The 12,500-nt window shown below is 42.8% G+C and overlaps 1 protein-coding gene across 1 annotated transcript in view; it reads left to right on the plus strand.

Moving 5' to 3' along the window:
* Nucleotides 1-12,500, plus strand: part of gpp (DOT1 like histone lysine methyltransferase grappa) — a 126,998-nt gene that overhangs the window by 25,820 nt on the left and 88,678 nt on the right. The window contains exon 3 of the mRNA XM_080273090.1: nucleotides 11,563-11,637. Within this exon, the coding sequence (XP_080129216.1) occupies nucleotides 11,563-11,637 (75 nt within the window). The remainder of the gene's footprint in view (nucleotides 1-11,562; nucleotides 11,638-12,500) is intronic.

Genomic DNA, 12,500 nt, shown 5'->3' on the forward strand with positions numbered 1-12,500 from the left:
TAGATAGATAAGAGAGACGCATTGTATGATAACCACATCAGTACATGTACACACGATTACACACACACACACACACACACACACACACACACACACACACACGCACACCTTACAAAATGGTGGTACCGGTACGTATTTAAATGGCGTATACACTGTACATATATTCTGCGCACACACACCCTGGTACGCACATGAAGGCTAAAAAGGGACTACGCACACACGCACACACATACATACACACGCACACACGCACAAGTGGAGCAGGGATGCGAAGGGGGGACGGAGTATTGATTTTTACCTCCCCTCCCTCCCTCCCTAGCACTCGCCTTCACTCTGTGTGTGTGTGTGTGTGTGTGTGTGTGTGTGTGTGTGTGTGTGTGTGTGTGTGTGTTTTAGTGCATATGTAGAGAGAGAATGTGTTTGTGTTTTAGTGCATATGTAGAGAGAGAGATAGAGAGAGAGAGAGAGAGAGAGAGGACCTTAGTACTGCCTACCATGGTGCATCGCGATAGACATAAAGGTAGATAGATAGACAGACAGACAGACAGAGAGAAAATAGTTGCGTTCATTCTCTTTAACTTGGGTATTTTTGTCCTTTTGCAGGCTTGTAGTGGCAGAGGCAATACTATGACTACATCCTTTCCGTAGCACTTCTTCGTGACTAGCTCCATAGAATAGATTTTACTCCTGGCTAATGTGAGCAGGGTGTACAGAGAGACAGATAGATAGATAGTATGAATAGACAGATCGACAGCTAGACAGAAAGATGGTTGTGTAGACAGACTGCGACGGACAGATAGATAGGTAGATGGATGGTATAAATAGTATAGGATAGACAGATAGATAGATAGGTTGATAGATAGACAGATGGATGGATGGATAGATAAACAGATAGGTGGATAAATAGACAAATAGATAGATAGGTGGATGGGTAGATAATAGATAGATGGATGGATAGATAGACAAATAGATAGATAGATGGATGGATAGATAAACAGATAGATAGATGGATAGATAGACAAATAGATAGATGGATGGATGGATAGACAGACAGATAGATGGATGGATAGACAAATAGATAGATGGGTAGATAGACAAATAGATAGATGGATGGATAGACAAAGATAGATAGATGGATAGACAAATAGATAGATGGATGGATAGATAAATAGATAGATAGATAGATGGACGGATAAGTAAACAAAGAGAGGGATAGGTAGATGGATGGATAGATAAATAGACAGGTAGATGAAGGCCTTGGCAAGCGGTAGTAAACAGGGTGCAAAGACTCTCAGTGGAATGCAGGCGCCAATTTTAACACCCAGTACCCAGAGTTTTATATAGACATGCCGTATTACCTGCTCCTTGGCGATTTATTCTCTTTTTTTTTATGTAGAGATGTTGTGATGTCCTTTCCTTTGCTGTTTATTTCTGTATTTTTTATGTGGAGATCTCGTACTGACTTTTTCTTAGCGATTGTTTATTTTTTTTTATGTAAGAAAGAAGGAACCAAAGGCCAGGAGCATTACACGCCTTAAATTTCTTTGTGTGTCTATCTGCCTATCGTCTGTCTATCTGTCTGTCTCTTTAACTTTATCTGTGGCTCATTTAACACCTCTTCCATACCGATTTATTTCTAATTCTGCTTCGTATTTGTATTATTGTGTCATTCATACAGTCTATGTCGATATTTTAGACATAAGCAAACCAGGGGACATTAATGAGTTGTTTGGAAAATAAATCGTTAAGGAATAGGTGTTAGGGAACGTCCTTACCCCACGAGAATACGGTGCTAGATATATTGCACACACACACACACACACACACACACACACACACACACACACACACACACACACACACACACACACACACTCGTCTCGTCCACTATTCCTCTCTCCAAACCAGATATTTCCGCCCACCGAAACGTTTGTGCGCCTCCTGAAACGTTTCCCTGTTTTCTGTCCTTCCCTGGGTCGTATATCGGCTTTGGAGCTTACGTAACACCTCTTCCTTAGCGATTTATTCTGCACGGTACACCTCAATATCCTTTTGTTTGTAGATATTTCCGCATACCGAAACGTGTGTTCCCTTCCTGAAGCGTTTCCCAGCGCTGTCCTTCCCTGGGTCGTATATTCGCTTTGGAGCTTACGTAACACATGTTCCTTAGCGATTTATTCTGCACGGTACACCTCAATATCCTCTTGTTTGTTATAGGTATATCCGCCCACCGAAACGTTTGTGTGCTTCCTTAAACGTTTCCCTACCTTCTATCCTTCCCTGGGTCGTATATTAAGTGGCTGTGGAGCTTCCGTAACTCCTCTTCCTTAGCGATTTATTCTGCTCTGTACACCTCAATATCCTTTTGTTTGTTCATATTTCCGCATACCGAAACGTGTGCCGTTCCTGAAACGTTTCCCAGCGCTGTCCTTCCCTGGGTCGTCTATTGGCTTTGGAGCTTACGTAACACACCTTCCTTAGCGATTTATTCTGCTTGGTACCCCTCAATATCCTTTTGTTTGTAGATATTTCCGCATACCGAAACGTGTGTACTCCTCCTGAAACGTTTCCCAGCTCTCCGTCCTTCCCTGGGTCGTATATTCGCTTTGGAGCTTACGTAACACACCTTCCTTAGCGATTTATTCTGCACACTACACATCAATATCCTCTTATTTGTGATTGGTGCATCCTGTGTCGTTAATACGGTATAGGTGACAGGCATATTGAGGCTGTAATGTGCAAAATAAGTCGCTTAGGAAGAGGAACCACGACTCCTTTGCCAATTAGAATGTAAGAATGAGTTAGGCTGGGTTAAGAATGATGTAGTTAGGTTAAGAATGGCTGAGCTAGGCTAGGGTAAGAATGACAGAGGCTAGGAAAAGAATGACTAAGGCTTGGTTAAGAATGATGTAGTTAGGTTAAGAATGGATGAGTTAGGCTAGGTTAAGAATGACTAAGTTAAGAATGATTTAGTTAGGTTAAGAATGACTGAGCTAGGCTAGGTTAAGAATGAGTTAGGCTAGGATAAGAATGATGTAGTTAGATTAAGAATGACTGAGTTAGGCTAGGTTAAGAATGATGTAGTTAGGTTAAGAATGATGTTAGGTTAAGAATGACAGAGGCTAGGTTAAGAATGATGTTAGGTTAAGAATGACTGAGTTAGACTAGGTTAAGAATGGTTTAGTTAAGAATGATTGAGTTAGGCTGGGTTAAGAACGATTTACTTAGGTTAAGAATGGCTAAGTTAGGCTAGGTTAAGAATGACTTAGTTAAGAAAAATTTAGGTTAAGAATGACTGAGCTAGGCTAGGTTAAGAATGAGTTAGGCTAGGATAAGAATGACAAAGGCTAGGTTAAGAATGATGTAGTTAGGTTAGGTTAAGAATGACTGAGTTAGGCTAGGTTAAGAATGATGTAGTTAGGTTAAGAATGACTAAGGCTTGGTTAAGAATGATGTAGTTAGGTTAAGAATGACTGAGTTAGGCTAGGTTAAGAATGACTAAGGCTAGGTTAAGAATGATGTAGTTAGGTTAAGAATGACTGAGTTAGGCTAGATTAAGAATGATGTAAGTTAAGGTAGCTGAACAATGATTTAGTTGAGTTAGGTTAGGTTAGGTAGGTAGGTAGGTAGGTGGTAGGTAGGTAGGTGGGTAGGTAGGTAGAAGGAGGGTTGGAGGTAGGGAGAGGTTAGGAGGAGGTGGAGGAGGTTTAAACTATCGATTGAATGGAGGGAGAGGGGAGGAAGGGGGAGGGGGAAAAGAAGGGAAGATAGATTGGTAGGGGAGAGACGGAGGGAGGCAAGTACTGTAGATAGGTTGGAGGTATGTTGAGAGGTAGATAGACAGAGGTACGGTAAATGGATGGTAAGGTAGGCAGGTAGGTAGAATGACTCTTTCTCTCTCTCTCTCTCTCTCTCTCTCTCTCACACACACACACACACACACACACACACACACACACACACACACACACACACACACACACACACCAGTGATAAATATAGGTAATCAATATGACCCCCCCCATATATTCTCTCTCTCTCTCTCTCTCTCTCTCTCTCTCTCTCTCTCTCTCATTTAGGAGAGAGAGAGAGAGGTCCTTCTTCCTTCATATTGATCTCACCCCCACCCCCACCAGACCCCCCCCTCTCTTTTTTTTTCGCTTATTTTTTCTTCCTCTTCCGTTCCCCCCCCCCCCGCTCTCTCTCTCTCTCTCTCTCTCTCTCTCTCTCTCCATTTTCCTTTAGTCTGTTCAAGGTAGCGCATTTTCTGTTTTTGCACCAGCTGTCCTCCCATTGGCCCAGTTTTGGCGGGAAGTGCGTGACGTCATCAATTTACGACCTTGTCATTGGCCGAGCGGGAAGGACGTTAATGACGTCAAGAAAATCCGCCTCTCCCATTGGCTAGGGGTTTGGTGACGTCAGTTTTCCTTCTTTCCCATTGGTTTAAACGTATGCAGGATGACGTCACCGGTTTCCTGTTTTCTCATTGGCTTTTTTTATGTGTTGTCTGGAAGTTCTTGAGTTCGATCCCAGACTACGGCAGGGAATAGATTGAATATTTGAATTATGTTGAAGATTCACCTACCACAAGACCCACGGCCACGTCATAAAACATCCCCGCTAATACCATGAAACCAGTCCTGAATAAGGCACCGCTGATGTGTGTTAGGTACGGACGGTGTGTATTAGCGCCCAAGTGTTCATATGAGAAAGTGGGTGACACGTAGGAGGAATGCCACGCCTTAGGAAACGGATATAAAAAGTTTAACCTTCACCCAGGATAAGGCAGGATATGACCACGTTTCCTACCTTCCTAATGGAGCGGAGAAAGGCAGATTAATGACGTACTAGATTTTCCACCTTCCCATTGGTCCTGGGTAATGACGTCATAGCTTATCTGCCTTCTCATTGGTCTAGAGCAAGGCAAAATGATGACGTAGTTGATTTCCCGCCTCCCCATTGGTCCTGAGTAATGACGTAATAGATATCCCGCCTTCCCATTGGTCCTGAGTAATGACGTAATAGATATCACTCCTTCCCATTGGTCGTGGGTAATGACGTCATAGCTTTTCTGCCTTCCCATTGGTCAAGGGCAAGGCAAAATGATGACGTAGCAGATTTCCCGCCTTCCCATTGGTCAGGGGCACGACAGGATGATGACGTGGCGAATTTCCTGTCTTCCCATTGGCTGAGCGTTTGTTTACATTGTGACGTCATCGACAAAGGGCTCCTGTGTTGGTTAATATTTGTAATTTGAATATTATTTTAAACGTTTGAAAGAAAAGACTGAAAAGATTTACTCTCTCTCACTTTCTCACTCTCACTCTCTCTCTCTCTCTCTCTCTCTCTCTCTCTCTCTCTCCACCCTCACTATCGATTAGAGAGAGGGAAGGTAGAAAGAGAGTAAGTTGCACCTCTCTCCCTCTCTCTCTCTTTCGCTCTCTTCCTTTTCCCTACCCTCAACTGGGTTAGTGGTGAGTGTGGTTGAAATTGTGGTAGCTGTGGTTGTGATGATGGTAGTTGTGGTTGTGATGGTGATAGCTATGGTAATGGTGATGGTAGTTGTGGTTATGGTGGTGGTATTTGGTTGTGATGGTGGTAGTTGTGTTTATGGTGGTGGTATTTGTAGTTTTGGTGGTAGTTGTGTGTGTAATGGTAGTTGTGGTTGTGATGGTGGTAGTTGTGGTTGTGATGGTGGTGGTTGTGACTGTGATGGTAGTATTTGTGGTTGTGATGTTATGGTTGTTGCGTTGGGTGTGGTAATGGTGGTGGTGGTGTTCGTGTTGAGAGAGAGAGAGAGAGAGAGAGAGAGAGAGAGAGAGAGAGAAAGAAAGAGAGAGAGAGAATGTTCCCTTTAACAACATAAAGATGATGTATACTCCCTTCTTCCTCCCTCACTCCTCTGCGTCTCAGTACTCTCTCTCTCTCTCTCTCTCTCTCTCGAGTTCTTTTCTCCCTCCCCTCCTAACTTCCTGCCGTCCCTCCCCCTTTTCAACATTCTCTCTCTCTCTCTCTCTCTCTCTCTCTCCGTTTCTTGGTGCATTCCCTCCCTTCCTCCAGCAACCTTCTCCTCTTCATAGGTTAATTTTCTCTCCCTCCTCGACTCTCCCCTCCCTCCCTCCCTCCCTTCTGCATCATTACCTCCCTCAATTCCTCCAGCATTCTCTCCTCAGTACTTCTTTCCATCCCTCCCTCCCTCCCTCCCTCCCTCCCTCTCTCCAGCATTCTCTCCTCAGTACTTCTTTCCTTCCCTCCCTTCCTCCTTTCCTCCCTCCCTCCCTCTGTGCAGCATTCTCTCCTCCGTACTTCTCTCCTTCCCTCCCTTCCTCCCTCCCTCCAGCCTTCTCTCCTCAGTACTTTTCTCCCTACCACCATTTTCTCCCTCCCTCCAACACTCTTTCCTCAGTACTTTTTCTTCTTACCACCATTTTCTCTCCATCACTCCAATATTCTCCCTCCCTTCAGCCTTCCCTCCTTCTTCCTCCCTCAAGCGTTCCCTCCCTCCCCCTCCCTCCCTAGTACTCCCTTCGTCCCATGAAAGAGGGCTAGGCTAAATATAGGGAGGGAGGGAGGGAGAGAGGGAGGGAGGTAAAGGGAGCAATGATCTTAGGTGCTGGCTCATGTCCAAGATCACTCCCTCCCTCCCTCCCTCCCTCCCTTTTCTTCTCTCCCTCCCTCTTTCCCTCCTTCTCTGGCGATTTTCCTCCCGATTCACCTCCCTGCTTTCTTCCTTCCTTCCATCTTCTATTTTCTCTCTCCTTCCTCCCTCCCTCCCTCCCTCTCCATTTCGTCTGTCCATCCCTCTCTCAATTCTTCCTTATCTCCCCTAATCCTTTTTAGTTTTCCCCTCCTCCCTTCCTTCCTTCCTTCCATCCATCCATCCTTCCTTCCTTCCTTCCTTCCTTCCTTCCTTCCTTTCTTCCTTCCTTCTTTCCTTCCCTTCTTCCCCCCTCCTCTCACTGTCTTCCACATTCTTCTTATAAGTTTTCTTCCATCCCTTTCCCTTTTCGCCACCCTTACTTTTCTTCTCCCTTCCTTTCTCCCTCCCTCCCTCCCTTCCTTCCTTCTTCCTTTCGTCCTCTCTCCTCCTCTTCCTTTCCTTTTATTTTCAATCCTTTTTTTCCTGTTTATATCCTACCAAACTTTTCTTTCTTCATCCGCCCCTCTCTCTGTCTCTGTCTGTCTGCCTCTCTCTCTCTCTCTCTCTCTCTCTCTCTCTCTCTCTCTCTTGTCACGGTCGCACCATTTCAGAAATCCGGACATCTCTACAAGGAAGGCGTAGATCTTGGAAGATTGGCTTGGTAAGAGGGATAGAAATACACACACACACACACACACACACACACACACACACGAGAGAGAGAGAGAGAGAGAGAGAGAGAGAGAGAGAGAGAGAGAGAGAGAGAGGTAGATCAAGGGTCGTATTTAAGTGGTGTTGAATATTACGCAACGCCTCTTCTTTAACGGTATTTAAGTGGTGTTGAATATTACGCAACGCCTCTTCCTTAACGATTTATTTTGTACATTAGATCTGCATATCCTCCTCTGTGTTACTGATGGTATGTCGATATTAAAGAAAAAATCACTTAGACGCGAATGTTAAGGTGTAATAAGCAAAATAAGTCGCTGTGGGAGACGCGAATGTTAAGGTGTAATAAGCAAAATAAGTCGCTGTGGGAGACGTGCTGCGGCCAAAAGTACAGGCCTATACCGGTGTAAGGTTTGGTTAGGAGAGTAGCGGTGCGTAATTGGCAGAATAGATCGGCAGGGAAAAGGTGTTAGGAATCCTGTGCAACGTGCAATATAAACGTGCTGTTAGTCTCATTGTTATTCTCATTGCTATTGCTCTTCTCTTATTATCATTCTTGTTCCTATTATTTTATTCTCATGTTTATTACTATTATTATCACATTCCTATTATTATCATTCTTATCCTATTATTTTATTCTCATGCTTATTCCTATTATTCTCATTCTTATTCCTATTATTCTCATTCTTATTCCTATTATTATTCTTATTCCTATTATTATCCTTCTTATTCCTATTATTTTCATTATTATTCCTATTCCTTTATTATCATTCTTATTCCTATTATTCTCATGCTTATTCCTATTCTTTTATTATCATTCTTATTCCTATTATTCTCATTATTATTCCTATTCTTTTATTATCATTCTTGTTCCTATTCTTTTATTCTCATGCTTATTCCTATTATTCTCATTCTTATTCCTATTGTTTTATTATCATTCTTGTTCCTATTCTTTTATTCTCATGCTTATTCCTATTATTCTCATTCTTATTCCTATTCTTTTATTATCATTCTTATTCCTATTCTTTTATTCTCATTCTTATTCCTATTATTCTCATTCTTATTCCTATTATTTTATTATTCTTATTCCTATTCTTTTATTCTCATTCTTATTCCTATTATTCTCATTCTTATTCCTCTTCTTATTATATGTGTTCATCCCCGTCCGTTTGTTTTTTGGTTGGTTGGTGTGTGAGCAATATTACACAAAAACTACTGGACGGATTTCCTCGAAGCTTGGTAGAAGAATGGACCTTGGCCTAGAATACACTCAATTAATTTTTGGTGCGGATCCGGATAAAGGTGCGGCTCCAAGATTTTTTTTTGCACTTTAACATTGCGAGACAGGGCGTTGGCGGAGGTATGCGCTCTACTGAATGCCATTGTAGTTATTCGTATGCTCATTTATTCCTACTCTTATATTCCCATTGTAATTCCTGTTCTCATATTCTCAGTCTTATTCCCACTCTCATCTCCCATGCCTCTCTTCTTCGTGACTAGTACCATTGGTGAATAGATTATACAGGAACAAGAATACTAATGATTTTGTTACAGTTTTTGTTCCTGCACATCCTCCTCATCATCCACATTCACATCCTCCTCCTTCTCCTCCTCCTTATCCTCATCCACATCCTGCTCCTCCTCATCCACATCTACATCCTCGTCCTCCTCCTCCTCCTCCTCATCCACATCCACATCCTTCTCCTCCTCCTCCTTATCATCATCATTATTATCATCATCATCTCCGTCACCCACATCCTCCTTATCGTTATCATCATCATTTTTTAAAGGTAGAGAGAGGTTAGGACGAAAAGGTTGAGAGAGAGAGAGAGAGAGAGAGAGAGAGAGAGAGAGAGGAGTGAGGGAGGGAGTGTGGTATTTAAAGCGGATGACGCACTCTGCACACCCTCTCCCATTCTCGCAGTGCGTATGCCCTCCATATCCTGGGTATGCAGAGAGAGAGAGAGAGAGTGTGTGAGTGAGTGAGGGAGAGAGAGAGAGAGAGAGTGTGTGAGTGAGAGGGAGAGAGAGAGAGAAAGAGAGAGAGAGTGAGAGAGAGAGTCAATATTCTGGGTATGCGGTGAGTAAGAATAAGGACGGTAGTAATGCAGTGGATGATGTGAGAGAGAGAGAGAGAGAGAGAGACACACACACACACACACACACACACACACAGTCAATATTCTGGGTATGCGTTGAGTAAGAATAAGGACGGTAGTGAGTAATGCAGTGGATGAGAGAGAGAGAGAGAGAGAGAGAGAGAGATGGAGTCAATATTCTGGGTATGCGGTGAGTAAGAATAAGGATGGTAGTGAGTAATGCAGTGGATGATGAGAGAGAGAGAGAGAGACAGACAGACAGACAGACAGACAGAGAGATGATTAACAGTGAATGTATTGTATAGTCATGAATAAGTGACCATCTTGCTTACTTCACTTTACCCCTCTCTCTCTCTCTCTCTCTCTCTCTCTCTCTCGTCAAGGTTGCTGCTGTGTCTGGGTTGTTGCTGCCAAGGTACAGTCCCGGACAATATTCTCTGAGCAGACTCTACTCCTTCCCTCCCTCCTTCCTTCCCTCCTCCCTCCCTCCCATCCTTCCTTCCTTCCCTCCCTCCCTCCCTCCCTCCCATCCTTCCTTCCTTCCCTCCCTCCCTCTCTCCCTCCCTCCCTCCCTCTTTTCCCCTCTTCAGTAAAAAAAAAACTAAATTAAGGATGACACACACACACACACACACACACACACACATAGAGAGAGAGAGAGAGAGAGAGAGAGATGGCTTAAAAGGTTAGAACTACACATGATGAGTAACAGGATGAGTCAGTGCATAACGCGGTAATGTGAATGAATGTCAGTATGATGAATCAGGAAATAACCCAAATGAATAATGCAGGAGTGTGTATAGGTTCTGTGATGGGTAGATGCAGTGCCAATGAATAGCATGGCAGTATCACATATATCTGTCGGTATTTTGAAGAGTTGCACAATGAATTCTTTACTTCATTCTTCTTCCTTGTGCCTACGGGTGACTACACTTCCTCTTCTGTCTTTCTTTCCTTCATTCTTTCCTCTTCCTTGTGCCTACGGGTGGCTCTCCGTTCCTCTTCTGTCTTTTTCCTTCATTCTTTCCTCTTCCTTCTACCTATGGGTGACTGCACTGAGTGACAAGCCAAATGGTTTCCTGTACACCAGAAAAACATTTACAGCGCAGGATGGTAACCATGTAACCAAATTATGGCGCCTGATGGTTTGGTGGGTAATTATTGCGCTCCAGTCGGATTGAGCCGGTGTAGGTCTATATCCAAGGGATGGTTGGGGTTTATTGCTCACATAATGCCACCCAGGGATGAGTGAGGCTGGTCACTCTCATCTTAAATGTCAGGACTAACTTTCCTAGCCCCGGGCTCCTACGCACCTCATGGAGCAACACAGGAATGGGTGATGATTATGATGATAAGGGTACGGTACAGAAGTAATATATATAATGAATAATAGATACATGAGTAATATATATAAAGCATAATGGATACATGATTAGGTTAACAAGAGATACATGAGTAATATAATGAATAACAGACGCATGAGTAATATGTATAATGAATAATAAATGAGTAATAAATGAGTCTTTCAAACGCAGTGTGTCCAGGCATCTCAAAATGATCGGATCTTGAATTTGGCTCTATATTGTATTTTGTTTTTCTCTTGGAGGGAACTGTTACTGCGGGCTCATGGCCTTTGGTTCCTTCTTCCTCGCATAAAAAAAAAAAAAAAAATTCCACCCAGGCATCGTATTATGCTTGAAGATTGTCCTTTGGAAAAAATGAATGAGTGAAGATGAAGGCATTTTGAGTAAGGAAGATGCGCGGAAGGGTTGTGTGTGTATGTGTGTGTGTGTGTGTGTGTGTGATTAATGGCGGTGAGTAATGTGTTAAGAATGAATATGCTTTAATGCATGAAGACGGAAGCATTGAGAGAGAGAGAGAATCCTTGGAAGGGAAATGAGTGAGTGGTGAGCATTTTAGTGAGTTGGGATGTGTGTGTGAGGGTGTGGTGCTTGAGGATGTGAGTCATAAGTTTGCGTGTGTGTGTGTGTGTGTGTGTGTGTGTGTGTGTGTGTGTGTGTGTGTGTGAGTGTGTGCGCGCGCGCGCATGTGTGCACGTGCGCTTAGTGTTTGTATAGCTAAATTGGAGAGAGAGAGAGAGAGAGAGAGGGAGAGAGAGAGAGAGAGTATACTAAAGTTCCGTGTCTTCCTCAGGTGGGTATGCGAGGATATACCCGAGCTCAAGAGGGCCATGGAAGTCAACATACTCTCCGACTACGATACCAGAAGGTTAGTATACCAGTAGGCTTTAGTATACCTTGGGATATACTCTGAGCATTAATATACCCGTCTTTAGTGCCATGATATATCGATCTATCTATCTATCTGTCTATCTATATTTACTGTAATCTGTATGTAGGTTAGCATACTCGTCTTATGCCCTGTAGTATACTGTTTATGATGGAGGTAAGTATACTCATGCTCTGGTTTACCCTGGAAAGTATTTATATTGTATGTGATATTGGGTGGTATACGGGTCTTTAATGTAGCCTATGCTATATCGGTAATTGACAATATACGAGTAGTGTTAGTATACCTTAGAATATGTTGTCTGATGGTTAGTTATAACTATGTCTAGCATGCCCTATAAGGTAATATTCTTTATCATCACTATGTAGGTATAATGTCCACTATTATAGGGGTACTTTAAGATGGTATACCTTATTATATACTCCATATGATCTTGTCAGTACGAGTTTTAGTATACTGTGTGATCTATCTGCTGTGGGGTAAATAATACGTTTTTATATCCACAGATACGAGACTATACCTTAATATACCTCTATATACATACCCAAATATATCCAGAATATGTTCTCTAGTATACCCCAGTACCAAGATATGCCCATGTAGTATAGCCAGAGACCTAGATATACCCTTGTTATACCCATCCATGGTTAGCCCTGACCCCCCAAAAAGTGTAGCCAATTTTTTCAAAGGATTCCATAGCCACGCAACGAACCATTATTTTGAAATCCAGTTATTTTACGTAACAACCTGCAATAGTTTATTTACTTTTTTTTAATATGCGAGGAAGAAGGAACCAAAGGCCATTAGACTCGAAAAATAAACTCAACTGTTTCTGCTTTCAG

Source organism: Coenobita brevimanus, chromosome 53, assembly GCF_032717465.1.
Source record: "Coenobita brevimanus isolate Jiangsu-jjx chromosome 53, ASM3271746v2, whole genome shotgun sequence".
NCBI lineage: Eukaryota > Metazoa > Arthropoda > Malacostraca > Decapoda > Coenobitidae > Coenobita > Coenobita brevimanus.